The sequence below is a fragment of the Alligator mississippiensis genome, chromosome 1, assembly GCF_030867095.1.
Source record: "Alligator mississippiensis isolate rAllMis1 chromosome 1, rAllMis1, whole genome shotgun sequence".
Classification (NCBI taxonomy): Eukaryota; Metazoa; Chordata; order Crocodylia; family Alligatoridae; genus Alligator; species Alligator mississippiensis.
Genome location: NC_081824.1, coordinates 158,788,178 through 158,804,732, shown reverse-complemented (window position 1 = coordinate 158,804,732; position 16,555 = coordinate 158,788,178). Strand labels below are relative to the sequence as shown.

At 41.6% G+C, this 16,555-nt stretch overlaps 1 protein-coding gene across 6 annotated transcripts in view; it reads left to right on the top strand.

Moving 5' to 3' along the window:
* The window catches only part of PLD5 (phospholipase D family member 5), a 316,921-nt gene that overhangs the window by 275,786 nt on the left and 24,580 nt on the right, over positions 1-16,555 (top strand). For all 6 annotated transcript variants that reach the window (XM_019500651.2, XM_019500652.2, XM_019500654.2 and 3 more), the window contains 3 exons: positions 2,017-2,214; positions 8,507-8,646; positions 11,942-12,107. In XM_019500651.2, the coding sequence (XP_019356196.1) occupies positions 2,017-2,214; positions 8,507-8,646; positions 11,942-12,107 (504 nt within the window). The remainder of the gene's footprint in view (positions 1-2,016; positions 2,215-8,506; positions 8,647-11,941; positions 12,108-16,555) is intronic.

The window sequence follows — 16,555 nt, the reverse complement described above, 5'->3', positions numbered from 1 at the left end:
TACTACTCACTTACCTGCAAAATTGAGCTGCAGTTTAGTAAACAAGCTAAACTGCTAAAGCCAGCTTTGTGCAGGTCTACAGATGAATTATGAAATATACCTTTGTATTTTGCATTTAATTAATTTAAAAGGTGCCTGAGTCTTGTGATTTAGGCAATATGATTATTAGTCATATTCCTGTGAGTGAAATGACTCATAAATTATTTTTGGAATGACACCATACAGGTTTGGTGGTCCCCTAGTATGTGACTTTTCCAGCATATGGGCTAGGAATCCTGGAACGCTTGAGTGGATTTTAGCAAACTGCTTCCTGTCCTTACAATAGCAGGATACTGACTGTGTCTCTGTCACTGTGTGGCAAGATAAAGGGTGTTTTTGATATTTCAGTCATTATGCCTGGTGGTTGTGCATGAGGGTTGTTCCCAAAGATTTTAAGAACAGATTAGACAAACAATTTTCTAGGGAGGTTTAGACAGGAATGATCCTGCCTGGAGCAGGGGGCTGCACTAGGTGACCTCTTAAGGTCCCTTCCAACCCCATTTTTCTTTAATTTTATTATTCTAGGAAACAAGAAATCCTTAGTCATCAAGTTTCTTCTTCCATTTGGGACATTTATGGCATATGGGGAAAGGAGGAACATGATTGTCAGCTGGCATGTCCTCCTTATTTACCCTGTCATACTAGCTACTCTGTTTTTCTCTACTCTGTGATTCTGGGAAAGTAACAACCACCCTCCAACATTAATCTGGAGTAGATACCATTTTCCATTAGATATATGAATGCTTTATTTTTGGAGATGTTTAAACTGGTGTGGAATGCAGATGCTAGGAGGTTGACAACATCTATGACACATAGCAATGCTTTCCTGGACCATCATAAAAGAAATGAGGGGAGAGATAATGTGTGCTGTTACCATTAGACAACAGAAGGCATGTGATATACTTAGATGAAATTATATCAAATTTTGCTAAGTGTTAGAAAAGTGTATTTTGAAATCTGTGCCAAAGGAAAATTAAGATAACTGGGAGTGTTGCCTTCTGGTAATGCAGAAGCTAGAGTGTGTGCCAATAAAAGAATATGACATGTCTGTAATATTTCTTTTTACTATGGTATCTTTTATATTCAGAATATATAGAATGGGAACTAGTAATAGTAGTATTTTGCCCATGCAGTCCTTGCTACATGTAGATCTCAGAATGCTTGTCAAGGAAAGGGCAAGTCTCTTCATCGTCATTGTACAGATGAGAATTTGGGCACAAAGAAGTGAAATGCCCCAGTTAAGATCACATGCCAAGGCACCAGGAGAGTAGGGAATAGAACTCAATTTTTTGCCATCTCTTAATCCAGTGTCCCAGTTGCTGGAGCATGCTGTTTTCCAAGACCACTGCAAATTCAACTACTGACAGAGATAAATGTACAGGTTTTCACTGCACCCACCATGGGCAAAGCCTGACTCTTATATCCTTTCTTTAGTGGAGAAATAACTTACTTTCCTTTAATGCGAATCTGATTCTTTCAGCTTTTCCAATACTTGCAAAACACAAATTGCTTCTGAAACTGGAATTGATGTTGATAGCACAGCATGCTATCATGCTACCCAGCAGAGACTGGATGCTATTATTGTAAACAAGCAAAAATACCAAGAGCAGCAGTTCTAAGGCAGCACCTACAGAATAAATGCTGTGGACAGAATTCTGACACAAATAAATGTTGTTCATTAGTAATTCTTCAGGAGTGCATTTATTTCATTAGGGTGCCCAAATGCAAAGTAATATGTTGAACTTATATACCCTTACCATATTTGTGCCTGAAACAAAACATTATTTTAATAACATTATTTAATATAATATTGTTGACAGTCTCCACTGTTCTTATCTTAGTGTGATGCATATTTTTCTAGATGTAAATGATAAACCTAAGATATATTCCAAAGTATGTTTTCTGTGCTGTTGTATATTTCTACAGATAGATTTTACAACCAATATATTGCTAATGGTATGAACTTTAATTTCACAGATGAAAGAACTTGGTGTCATCGTGTACAACTGCAGCTGCCTGGTTCTAGATTTACAAAGGATCTTTGCATTATATAGCTCTTTAAAACACAAGAGTAAAATACCTTCGAATTGGTCTAAGAGACTGTATGGGGTGTATGATACTCAGAACAAATTAACCCTGCAGCTGAATGAGACAAAAGCAGAGGCCTTTGTGTCGGTGAGTTTTTAAGAAAATATCTGTTCCATGGGAGTTGGGGTATTATATATCACTTCAAAGTTAGGACTTTGAAGTCTGTTGATCATCCTATTATAACGATATCTTCACTGTTTACCTGAGTTTGTCATGTTTGGTATAATAATTTTGTACCAATTACAGTAATTTTGTACAAGTACAATTATGTTGCTTTCTCCTGACAGCAGCTGACTAGTGAGAGAGAACTCTTGGTTACTATTCTCTCTTGTACTCAGTATTGTCTTATTCCTCTATGTATAACCTCTGTGCTTTTCCTTTTTATGGCCCTGAAAGCATCCCTACTCAGAAAGGCACTGGTGCTCAAACCCACTTGAAATCACTGAGACCTAAGTATATGATTTAAATTAAGCATATAATTAAGCATTCTCCTGAATTGGTGCCTTTGAATTGGTGACTGACTATCACTACTTTTAATTAGTCAGTTCACAGCATTTGACAAACTAGGCTGTAGCCATGAAAGCTCATGCTTCTCTGAACGAGTTAGTCTGTAAGGTGCCACCCTAACTTCTATTTTTAATTACTCAAGAGAAGCTGTTAAAATTGAAAATCGCGTGAGGGGTTTGAACTGATCTACAGAGGAAGAATACCATTATTTCCAGCTACTAGACAGAATTTGAAGGGGACTCGAGCATTGCTGACAAATCTAATCAGTCTATCTTTCAGGAGCAAATAATTATTTTAACAAGTGTGCTGTTTGTGATTAAAATCTTTATCTAAAAGGTGGAGAAATGCATGTAATCTTTTCTTTTTGTTTTACCATTACGGAGAAAAATCACATTCATTTTCATTTTCATAACATCTTTTCTACAGAAGGTTGCCAGGAATATTGTAGTTTTGAAAAGCTTTGTTTTGTGCTTCTTCCTTGATCTATAATTCACAATATGTTTCCTTTGCAATCAGGGAAAAACAGGGGAGCCCTCCTGTGGCTAATGCATCATGCAAATAGTTCATTTGTTGCAAAACAAAGAATCTATGGCCAAATGAACTTATTGTTTGTCTGATATTTTAATTATACATAGTCCAAATCCCATTCACATTTTTACCAAACTTGGAGCCTAGCATTTTTATCAATTTGATTTCTGTGTGGCTAATTATAATAGCTTATTAATGTAGCAGTTCTTGTCTTCCAGAGACCATCAAAGTGTTTTATAACTGTTACAACTTTTCTCTTTATTTTTAAATTACAACAATATTATATTTAACAACCTCTAAAATTCAAACAACTAAACCTGACTGAAGCTGACCAGTAAGAATAGAAGAAGAAAATACTCCCCACCCCCCCTTTTTTTAAGTGGGAAGAGTTGACGTGAACTGAATCTGAGAATCCAGCATTCACACAGGTATAATTGCTGCTGTACTCAGTAGCACAATGATGGGTAGGTGAGCAGGGCATGAGCCCTGGCAACTACCTGGAGGGACACTAACTAGTGGGGTGCCCCAGCCTCCTGCCTGTCTCCCCCGCCCCTGCACCTTCCCTGAAGTAGCTATGGTTGTAGGCAATGGGTAGGGCAGAGCAGCAGGTGTCCTGCTGGAAGCTGGAGGTTTGCTGCAGCAGAGAAGGATGTCACTTCCTTTTTTTGCCACCAAAAATCATTTTAAATGGCCATTCATTATACACATCAGCAGCCAAAAAAAAAGGGGGGGGGGGGAATCTATCCCAAAGCAGTAACTCTCTGGCTGCTGCTTCTGCACCCTGTGTTATCACTGTCCAGGGCACACAACTGGCCAATTACACCTCAAGGGACACGTAACATGCCTTTGCATCATCCCTAAAAGGTAGCTGGCATGTGATCACATACAGGCATCAGGGAGATATTCCTGAAGAAGCATCCTCAAGTATTGTCAGGGCTTACAAAGACCTTTCAAGATCAGTAGTGTCAGGTCTGACACTTCATAGGCAGCTAATGTGCAAAATGCAGAAATCCCATTCAAAACAAATATGCAAATCTGGTGCACCATGCTGTAGAAGCTGCAAGTAAAAGAGAAGTTTTCTGAATGCACTTCTTTGAAGGAAATTATGGGATCTGCATAAGACCAGATTTTATGAAGCTGGAAGAGAGGTCTCCACTCCCACCTTGACAAAAAAGTAGAGAACACCATCATTCCTGCTGGTGGTCACAGATATCAAATTTGCAAGTCCCTCCAGAATGCTGCAGCATAATTTGGCTAGAGGTTCTGAGCCTGTGCTTACAGCAAAATACTGTATTTCTGCTACAAAATTATAACATGGTAGATAATGGTACACTCTGAATAAATGGGAAGGGGGCATCTTTTCTACCATATTTAGAAAATAGTATGGGCTTGAATTAAACTGACAGTAGATTTCCTAAATGTACTCAGAAGAGGATGAAGAAGGCCTTCCTACCTTTTCTTTACTATGCTAGTGCTTAGGACACTTCGGAAATGGGAGACCCAGAACCTAGAGGGGACCTGCACCTCTTACTTCCCAGAAAAGTGCTGTAACTACCAGACCATGGTATAAGACAGTGGGGGCCTACCTTTTTGGCAGGTATGCCACAAGAGCCCCCTAAGTGCATGATCCCCATGTCCTCCCTAAGTGCCACTCTGATCTCCTTTCCCCTGCTTGATCTGCTGCTCTGCTTCTACTCCCTCTCCCCACACTGATCTGCCATGTGTCTCTCACACACAGGCTGCCCACGCCACTTGTGGCACACATGCTGCAGGTTGCCCCTATACCCCTGGGCTAAGGCATTCCCCAGCAGGCTCTCCAGCCTGCCTCAAGGAACTAGACCACCAGTCACCCAAGACAACATGACAGGTTGGGTGACTTGGAGGCAAGATAGCTAAAGGGACTGTCTGCGGTGGAAGGAAGGGGCACTGTCTTCTATCTCAAACTCCAGTGGGGCAGAAACTGTCCTACCACCCTTTATCCTTTTCCTCTGATATTAAATGCAGGGTGCATAAAAGCCATTGGGTGGATGTAGAATCTGAAATCCAACTGGGTGCCCAAAACTGCGCTTTACATGGATACGTAAGTGGCACTGAAGATGAAATAGGATCTAGCTAAAACTGTCCTCACTGAGACCCCATCACTGACCCCCTGAATTTTGTTATCTGCAGCACATCTGTCTGCCATATCTACAAACATTTCCGTGGGGCAGAAACTGAAATTATAGGGGACTGTAGAGCTAGAATCATCTAACTGTGTATCATCAATGAGCTGTCCTTGGTTCTGAAACGGTCTTTTTGAGTGGCTTCATATACATGCTGAAGGGCTTGGCAGTTAGGGTAAATCCAGGACAGTTGTTACAAGATGAATCACTTTGGAAGCAGTATTTTCAATATCTTGTTTCTCTCCTATCCCCGTGATGCTGCAGAGCTTGCCAGTAGTTTACCAGCACACAGAAGCATGAAACAAAAGTCTAAGAAGTGCAATGGAGGAAAATGCAGTAGGCAATTGAAGCTGCATGAATTATTTAGGCAAGTGGAAGCTAGTTGTCCAAATTAGTATTTGGCCAGATTGAGGATCTCGCACATCTAAATTTGAAAGAAGTGTCATTGGCTCTTTCATGATCACAATTAGTTATCCATAATCCCAGTTGACAAATCATACACGCATACATGAATCTTAGTCTAATAGGACTAGTAGTCTGAACATAAGAATAGAAACTGCACCTCTGCCATCAAAAGTAATTTGTGTGCAAGAGCATTAACTTTTTCTGAGCTCAGAAAATCTCTAGATCATCAGAGAGAGTGCAACAATGTATTCTGTAACAGTTTTGTCTATTGCTGTTAATTATTACTAACTTACCCATGACATTTTTGAGAGAGAAACATTGTCCTATATGGATAAAATTAAATTGTGTATAGTGTGCCCTGAGAAAAACAGATTTGAGTAACAGAAATTTGTCAACTTAAGGAAGGTTGTGTTATTTTCTACTTTGTTTTCCAAATTCAAATACGTAATCTTTAAAATACACTTCTCTTACAATATTTCTTTCTCTATGTGATCCAAACATTACAATAAATCAATGATTCTCTAATCAGGAATCATTATGATGAGGTTGCTTAGCAACTGCACATTATGTTTCTGACTGGCTGATAGAAACATAAAACAATCCAATTCCTTTTTTAAAAAAGAAAAAAAAAAAGAATTCAGGGCTTGATTCTTATAGGTGCTCTATACATTAACTGTCCAATGTTTTTGTTATCCTAAAATTATTTGAAAGGTTTATACATATTTATTTGTAATACAGTAGTAACACATGGGGACCCCAGTCAAGAACCAGATATGGTTGTGCTAAGTAGAATCTGGAGAAATAACAAAGAAGAGAAATTTAGATGTCAGGATACAAGGCAGGGTAGATATAGACCTTACAAACTAACTAAATTATATATAGAGAGAGAGAGAGAGAAAGAGAGAGCGCGCGCAAGCTTTTGTGAACTTGAGTTCACTTCATCAAATGCTGTGAAAGGAAGGCATAAAACAGTGTATGAAATGGACTGAATGATTTGAAAACAAAAGGTGGGAAAAGAGGAAGGATGGGAAGAAGGGGAGAGGGGAGGATAGTGGCGGGGGTGGGGAGGGAGAAGGAACAGTGTTGGGAGCAGCATACAAAGACAAGGAACAAAACAGTCATAAAGGCCAGTCAAGGTATTAGGATTAAAATACATAGGCTGTGTTTAAACCATATTTAACATACTCCAGGTTGTGGATTTCTTGGTCCACAATTTCCCATTTAAACTGTTATTTACAATTTTGGTGCCTGAAAACAGCAATCCTGAGATCAGTTATGGAGTGTCCAGGGACGTGAAAGTATTCTGACACAAGCCTTTGTCTCTTTCTGCAGCTGATGTCAGATCAGTGTTCATTCATTCTTACATATACAGACCACCTTGTCTGTCCAGTGCAGACAGATATCGTAAGCAAGTGATGATATGTATGACATTGTTTGAGTTGCAGGTGAATGAACCTTGGATGTTGCACTCTTTGTTTTCCAGTCCAGTGATGATGTGGTCTGTATTGATGCTGGGGGCACAGCAGGCATCTGGGTCCATTGCAAGGCTTGGTACTTGGTAAGGATGGGAGTTAGTCTGCTGTTTGAGAGATGTCATTTGAGGTTGGGGGGGTGGGGGCGGGCTGTCTGTAAGTTAGGACTGGTTTGTCTGCCATGACTACCTTGAAATGGTCATCCTGGACTGGAGGTGAATAATGATGTGTCTAAGGTATTCCAGCTGGGGGAATAGGTAACAACCTGAGGGATTCTGTTGTCCTTTTCCTGAGGTTGGTATTGTAGCAGGTTGGAGCAAGGTCCGAGTTTGGCTTTGTTGATTTGAGTGGCTACACTTTGGGGATTGTATTGTAATTGTAGGAATCCTTGCTCCAAATCCTTAAGGTGCTCATCCTGGTCAGTGGGATCAGAGCACATACTGTTGTAACATAGAGCTTGGCTGTAGAGAGTGGATCTAGTGGTGCCTTTAGGGTGAAAACTGGTGGCGTGAAGGTAGCTGAGGCAATTGGTTGGTGTCCAATTCAGTGTGGTGGCAACAAGGCCATTGCAAATTCTTCACTGTAGTGCCCAGGGTCTAGGAAATGACTCTGCTGGATGGAGTGCTGCAGAGTTAGTTTGATGGAGGCATGGAAGTTGTTAAAGTTCTGGTGACATTTCTCTAGAGTCAATAAGAATAGGAGGAGGTGGTTGTAAGCTGAGGTAACACAATGGATAGTTAAGCAAAAAAATAGAAATCATGACTCACCACTTGCCTAGCCAATTCCAAAATGGGAGTGATTTTGTAGATGACATGAAAGAGGTAGTATTGAAATCTCAGATTCTTACACAGCAGCAGTGACTTTGAACAACAGTGATTTTCTTAGCAAATAGCTACATTGCATGCTATTTTAAATAGGGTAAAATTAATAAAGACTAATTACTTATATGAAAATGATGTGCCTGGAGAGTGTAATGATCAGATAATTCTACCTCTTTCTAATATACCCTTTAGAGAAAAGTCCTGTGTTATATCATGTAAGAGCTTCCTCTCAGGTAGAGCTACTTTGTTTGCAAAAATGCTTTTCAGGGTTGAACACTGAACATTACACTGGAAGAAGACCTTTGAAGGGGAGTTAAGCAAATAACTCCCCTTTATGCCTCTGGAAATCCCAGTTGAATAGTTTAACATAACAGTGGTGGATTGTCTCTGCTAAAGTAATACTGCTTAAAAGTTTTGTTGCGACATGATTTTTTTTTTAGAAAAGCAACTTTGAAATGTAACATTTGATCATTTGTCTTCACAGAATTCTCCCAAGCAATTTTGCCCCAAAGACAGAGTCTTTGATATTGATGCTATCTACAATGTGATAGATGATGCCCAGCAGTTTGTGTACATAGCTGTCATGGACTACCTGCCAATTGTCATTGACACTAATGCTAAAAGGTTAGTAAGAGTCCAAATTCAGTTTCCACACATTGCAGAAATGACATTGAACAATCATTGATGAATAAAATTAGTGGGTCTTTTAATTACTCCCTCTGGGTTGATTTCTTAGGGCCCAGTTTTGCACTCATTGGGTGTGTCTATACATACTATTAGTGTGCTTGAATAAACTCTGGCACTTACTGCTCTGGAGGTTATTGCTCCCAGGTGTTGCATCAGCACACGCACCTAGGAACACAACACGTTGAACTGGGGCAGCTCACCCCAGCTCTCAGGGGTCTCTGGGTGTCAGCCTGCCAGCCCAGGGCTGCTCCCCCCAATTCAACATGCTGCAGAAGGGCTGGCTGGGGCACAAGGGTGCTTCAGTGAGGGGATAGCTGGCAGGCAGCCCCTGCACTGAAGCACTCTCATGGCCCAGCCAGCCAGGGCAGTATTTACACCTGCACTGCTGTAGAGTTTTTTTTATTCTGTGGAGTATGTGTAACATTTACTGCATAAGTAATTAGTCAGCTACTCAGTAAATGTCTCATGTAGATGTATCCACTGAAAGTTGAGAGTTCAGTCATTGCTTTAAATGGGAGCAGAACTGCAACTTAAAAGGAAATTTCTAGTTCCGGATCCTAAAATGTGAACTGGCCTACTGAAGGAGATCAAAATATATGTAGTGAGATTACCTGAAAGGTCCTGACTGTGGTATGTGATACCCAGGCATGTGATAGAAGAACCCACTTGTTTAATTGTATTTCTCATGCTAGTGCATTCTGTACCCTGATGCGATCAATGGTTGCTGGCAGCCTCTGAATACCAAAAGGAGATAGAGAGTGTGTGAATGTGTATGTGTGTTAAGATAGAGAGAGAGGAGATAACATATTGAGAGTTCTAATGAACAATATGGGAGCTGCCATAATTCTATTAAAAATTGTTTTAAACTCAGCACAGACTGCATTTAAAACCATATCACATTGTAGCTATTTAAGAGTCAGTTATTTTAAGCAGAACCTATGAATTACCCAGATTTTCAAAAGTGCTTGGGACCTGAGAAACGGATGCCAGGTTGTAATAAAAAAAACTGCTGTCCTGGACACAACAGCCAGGTTTGGAGAACTGCCCAGTAGTCAGCAGCTCTTATTAGTGTCATTTGCTCAGAGCAGAGGGTTTTTATACAGCTTGTGGTTGCAGGTATGTGCTTTAATTGGGAGCCTTTGGGTTCTGAGCTCTTTGTGAAATCTGACTAAACTGTGCTTTTTCTTTTCGTTTCCTTTGCCTTCTTATTTTTTATGTACACCTTTTTTATAACTGAAAAATCAGATAATAGGACTTGTTCAGACCTTCCAAAATCAGCCTCCTTTTGGCTAAGATGAAGCAGGAGAAGTTTGTGCACCACATTCTTGTTTTGGAGAAAGTTAATACATGCAGGTTGTCATGGTTTAGAACAGAATGGATCTGTAATGGCCATAGCAGTTCTGGCACTGCTCTTGTGGAAGAGACTGGTATTTTTGCCACTCTGCGGAAGGGCAGATGCTGCTCCCCCTGTCTGATGTATTCAGCAGTTTAGGGCCATGTTGCAGTCAGTCAGGACACTTAGCATGTGTTTTATATAAATCATACTAAGTATTGCTATACCATATTAAAAGTTAGCACATGTTCTGAGCAGTCATATGGTAATGTTTACCACAATCTCTAACATGATATGCAGATCATTGATGACATGACATGATATGCAGTCCCAGGGCTGGTTCAAGACTCTAACATGATATGCAGTTATCCTATCCCCAGCACCCTGTCAGAGTCTCAAACCAGCCCTGAAACTGCACCAGAGCTGTTTCAAGACCTCCGCCCTCCCATGTTTATAGCTCCTACAAAACAGGTTTGTACCACACCAGAGTGGGTTCAAGACATTGATGTGGGCCAGGGCTGGGACTGACAATCACATATTCAGTGGTTGTGGGACTGCTTCACAGACATAATACTAGTTCAAGACTTCAGCACAATGCAGGGGCTAGAACCAACATTCAGCTGATTGTTGGTTCCAACTCCTGCACTGTGCTAGTCTTGAACTTGTGTTATCTCCAAAGAGCAGTCCTGTGATAGCTTAACATGTATTACTTAATACAATCTGGAGATGCTCCTCCTGGAAAAAGTCAGAGCTTTGTTACACAGGCAGACAAAGTTCTTTGGGTAAATGTGGTATCTTTTATCATTCAAGCTAAATAGTTTGAAAAATTGTTCTTTGCAAGCTTTTGGACACAAACACCCTTGTTCAGGCATAGGAAGACTGCTGGTATTCTGTGTTCTCCATGGTGAAATAGGATTCCACCATGGAGAACTATTTCAAACTAACTCTGTAGATAAGCACAGGCTTATCTACACAGAGGGGGCCTTTTTCTGTTTTCCCAGGAGTAAGGTTTTAAAGTCATTGCTGTGGCTTCCACAACTCTACTAGCCTATGTTCCTACCACTTAATGTCATTTCTGGTACAGGGGAGTTCTGTGAGGCACTTAATACCTTCTCAGGTTATGTTCTACAAAATCTCCTGAGACTAATGGACATGTCCATTGCTCTTTGCTCCCCATCCTGGACTAATCACTCCAGAGGAGGGGATCTCTAGACCCTCAAACAGCACTGTGGACCATGATCAGCAAAATGTATGCCATAAAAATAGTTGCTGCACTAAAATGAGGATTATTTTTCTCAGCAACTGGGTAGAAAAGGGAACACCCTCATGTGACCAAGTACCTACCCTTATTCCCTGCCAAAGGACACGAGGACTCTACACTGAGGTATCTCTCGTTTGCCCCTGCAGGAACTGCTGAAGAGTTGTTATAGTCCTAGACCAGAGGTCTCAGCAAGAGGGAAAGAGAGGATGAAATTAGGAGCTAAAGGAAGGTTGTGGAAGCTCTCTTTCCTGCATTCAAAGCAGGAATGCAGCTTGGGCAAGCAGCACACCTTGTGCAAAGAAAAATCCCATACATGTTTCAATTTACTTTAATGTTTGCAGCTTGCTAAGCATCCACTCAGAAAGTGTATGTGCTTGCCCACAGGCTAACAGGATCTTATTGCCCCCAGGGTTGCTGTCTTACTACAGAGAAAGCCAAGGATGTGGTAGACCACCTCAGCTAGACTCCCCTCAAGCAGGTTCTGCTCCCCGCATAATTATATATGAATGCTGTTCACATTTTGCTTAGCTTTCCCTAGATTGCCTGTGGTTGTTTGAATAAAAGTCTGGGGTGGGGGTTTGTTTGGGTTTGGATTTTTTAAAAATTTTACCTGAATGAATTGCATGTTTCCTCCACAGGTACTGGCCTTACTTGGATGGGAAGATAAGAGAAGTACTTGCTTTGCGAAGTATTAAAGTACGACTCCTCATAAGTTTCTCAAAAGACACAGATCCCCTTACGTTTAACTTTGTTTCCTCTCTTAAAGCTATTTGCACTGAAGTTCCCAGCTGTAGTTTAAAAGTTGTAAGTATAAGACACATTCTTTTGGAATAAGCCTGTTTTCAATGTTAAAAAATACTTAAAATGGATATTTTAAATTTATGTGATACACTGAAAATCTTAAAATGTCATGGCATAGTGATAGAAGAACAACTCACTCGTCTTACTTCAGTAGTCTTTAACAAACTGCCAATAATCTTATCTGTCATTAACTGCCTTCTGAAAGTGCAATATGTCATTGCCTATTTAGTGTTCTCTGTAAAATACAACATAGAATCAGGGTGGCCAAGTTATCTCATGAACTTCATTGATGTTAACCTCACTTACAAGGCTGAATGTGATGCCTTATATCAAAGTTTGTTTCATTTTATTGTCACAATTCTTAATTGCTGTTTTGCTTCTGTAAGAGTTGTGCAGAATTTGGACCTTAATCACATATATGGTAATCCTAGTGCATATCTATGGGGCAGGGATTGTTCCTTTTATTCATTTGTACAGGTCCCAGCACAATGATACATTTCTTCTAAGGCAAGGTAGATAAACATATTTAATGCCGCTATTTAACATTTTCTCTTTAAACATCAGAGCCATTTTTTTAAAGGGCCTATATACAGGTGACATCTATAGAAAAATGACTGCATTGGGAAAGTTGTGATTTTTAAAATATCTAAGTTAAACAAAATGAAGTCCTAACTTTAACGTCCCAGCATCTCATTATGATTCACATGGGTAAGAGGAAAATACTTGTAAATTATAATGTTTTTAATCTTCAAAGTACTTTGCAAACACTAACTCATCAAATGGAGCCACTGTCAGGTGAGAAGATAGCTCTCCATTCAGTGTTAAATCACTAGATCTGTTCTCTCGTGGAGAAGCAGAACCAAATGTCCATAATTATGTATCTTATTAAATTGTCCATTTATTAAAAGTGATTGTGACATCATGGTTTTGCTCATTTAAATGTGGAGTAACTTGATTTAATAGGCAGCTATATCAGCACTTATTTTTCTTCTTTTTCAAAAAGAAAAACAGCATGAAATCTAAGAGAACAATGCAGATTTTACATGAAAATTAATCAATAAATTCAAGTTTATAAATGCCAAAGCAACTGTTACTTGGCCCTATTATATATGCAATGCATAAAGAAGTAGTTAACACCACATATGCCATACTTGCAGAAGGGGGCAGAATTATGGTAGATGTGGCATTAAGTTTCACACTGCTATTCATTAATATTCATCTTTATGAAAGTCACCGAAGGATATTGGAAAGGAATAGAATTATCTTTCCAAACCATTTTTGAGGATAACTGTCTTTAATCATGGGCTGAAGTCTTGAATATTTTTAATCCTTCTCTTTAACTAAGTTATAACAACTGCAAAACAGATGTATTAACACTGCGAGAGTTTTACACCCTGAAGGTGCATCTACCTATGCATTTGATCCAGGATCAGTTTACTTGCCAGTAAACTACTCACAAGTAAATGAGCCTCTGCCACCACCAGGGGGAGTTTTAGGCTTTCCCTAGTTGCTAACCCAGGGGCTGGCAGAGTATCTGGCCAGGAGACACCTGTGCTTTGGCAAGGGCTGGGATGTTGCAACCTGCCCCCAGGGGCTGCCTGCTGCTGGGATGAGGACAATGTCCCCCTAACCTGGCAGCAGGAAGCTCCTAGCCCTGGCTTCCTGACCAGGGGCAGGGGACTTGGAAAGAGCTGCAGGGAAGGGAGCTGCAGGGATGAGGTAGGTCCCAGCCCCCTGCCCCAATGCGCAGTGGGGCAGCTAGCTCTCTGCTAGCTGCCCCACTGGCAGATCGGGGCAGAGGGCTGAGACCTACCTCACCCCTGCAGCTCTTTCCAAGCTCCGTGCCTCAATTGCCTGATTGCGCTGGGACCTGCCCCTGACCAGGAGAGCTCCCAGTCTCTGGCCCACATGCGGGGCAGAGGCTGGATAGCCTATTTCCCACTCAGCTCTGTGAGCACAGAGCTGGCAGGGAACAGGCTGGTGACTTTGTTCCCCACTCATCTCTGTGAGCACAGCGCTGGAGAGGGAACAAGCTGAGCAGCTTGTTCCCTGCTCAGCTCCATGAATGAGCTGAGCACCCAGCTCAGCACTCCTGGAGCTGGGCAGGGAACAGGTTCCCCAGCCCCTGCCAGCAGGGAGCTCCCAGTAGCAGCTCCATACCACGGGGCTGGTGCTGAGAGACTTATCGCCCAGTGGCAGCTCCATAACTGTAGGGCCCATGCCAGGAGACCCTTATCTCCCAGGGCCAGCTCCATGACCATGGGGCTGGCACTGGATGATCCTTATCTCCCATGACCACAGAGTTGGCATTGGGAGATAAGGATCTCCCAGCACTGGCCTCACAACCACAGAGGTGGGGCTGAGAGATAAGAACTTCTCGGCCCTCATTCCCCAGTCACGATCTCAGAGCTCCCTCCTGCCGGGGCAGGGGGACATAGTCCCCACCTAGACTCTGGTGGTGGAGCCTGCCGTGGTAGCAGGCTGCTACCAGGGGCAGGGAGAAATCTCTTTCCCTCTGGTGGACAGATGACCAGGAGCAGATTTGCTCCTGGTCAGTCATCTACATGAATGCTACTGTGCTGTTACTAATCAAAAGTAAATTTGCTACTTGCATTTTCAGGTAGCAGATTTACTCATGATTCATGAAGTTTACTACATAATAAGCAACTGCATGTGTAAACACACATGCTTAGTTCACAGTAAACTACACTACCATGCAGTTAAGCATCTCATGTAGACATCCCCTGAACGTTCCTTATACAGAAAGGTGTACAATTATAAACACAACAAACAGAATTTTTATTTGATATGTTCCTCGTATATTATTGTTTTCTTATTTTGGGGTAATACTTCAGTTACCTATTGAACCTAGACATTTTTCATTCTGAAAAAGATTGTAACATAGCTTAAGTACAAATAAGCAGAATTGCAACACAGATTTCATTTCAGTTATAAATAACACAGTGGGGCTGCCCTGGGAGTGGGCTATGGAAGGGTGCTGCAGCTACAAAATCATAATAGCCCCTTCCCAACACCGCAGCTGCCCAGCCCAGTGCACCCTGCCCTGCTGAGAAGAGCTTGACACAGCGCCGGCCCCATCCCACCCCACACGGATCTGGGAACACACACCCCTCCCTCCCCTTGCCCTCCTAGATAAGCAGCAGGAGCTGTGGGATGAGCAAGTGAGTGCCTGATGAGCTGCTGGGCCAGCAGCTCCCAGCTGAGCAGCACGCAGTAGTGGGAGCTGCCCCCCCCCTGCCCGCACCCTCTGGATGAGCCACGGCTCTGTCCTGCACCCACCCCACCCCAGCTCCAGTGCATGCCCCTGCCCCAGCTCCAGCTCCAGCCCCTCTCTACCCTTCCTACAGGGGCCTTGATCTGCTCCCCTTGCCCCTTCCCTCCCCTCTTCCCCCTCACCAGACTTACAAGCTGGAGGCAGCTCTCCACACTGCTGGGCTGTACTCCTTGTCATCTGTGCTGCGCTATACACATGCTTGGGTCATTTATCATGCAGATTATTGGCCTGATATGGCCGATTTCCAGTATAGTAATTTTTTTTTATATTGGTGTTGATCCAATATTGGACCCATGTATCAGTGCACCTCTAGTATTTGCTTACTGAACCAAATGTGGAGCCCCCTCCCCTCTCCCCCCCTCCGCAATTCTATTTTCTTTGTACATTTCTGGCTCCAGGCAGAGTTGATGTGTTATAATAGGAAAATACAATATAATAATAGGGTAGAAGTGTTACATTTTCTGAACTTCTGAAAAATTGGCTTCCTCTCAATTCTGGGTCTGTGTTTAACGAAATCTATATTGTCAGTTGGCACATAGAAATATATTGGCTTGAAGCCCTGAGGGGCTTGGTAACTACAGGGCCTTTAAACATTGGCCTGTCATGCAATGTGGGGAAAGACTGCTTTCATTATTCTATATGTCTGCTCATACATTTTCACTGGGGCAGTAAAAATGTAAAGTCTATTTTTTCTCTGAACTTTATACAATTAAATGTGAGGCATTCCAGTTTTTGAGATTATTGATAAGTTGTTTATGGACGGATAAAGAAGTCTGAGTTTCTGATTTTCTCAGAGGAGCAGACTTAAGGTAGTATGCCACCTTATCTGTGAATGTCATCCAAATAGTTCTTATAAATACAATTTAATTCTTATTTTAAATTTTTTCTTTCCTTTTCAAACTGATGCTCTTGAAAGGCAATACTCAAAGCAGTAATACATGCTTGCAACTTCATTAGGCTCTTTGGTTACCTCTTGGAACCACGTTCCATTTTCCTCTCCTGAATTAGATGTGTAGGTGTTAGGGCTACCACATAGCATTAGTTGGCTTTTCACCAAAATAAAGTGAGCAGACTTTGGTATACTATTTGTCCCTGTTGGGAGACAGTCAGAGTGAAGACTGAGTTTGAATTAGGCACCATGGAGAAAGAGAGATTT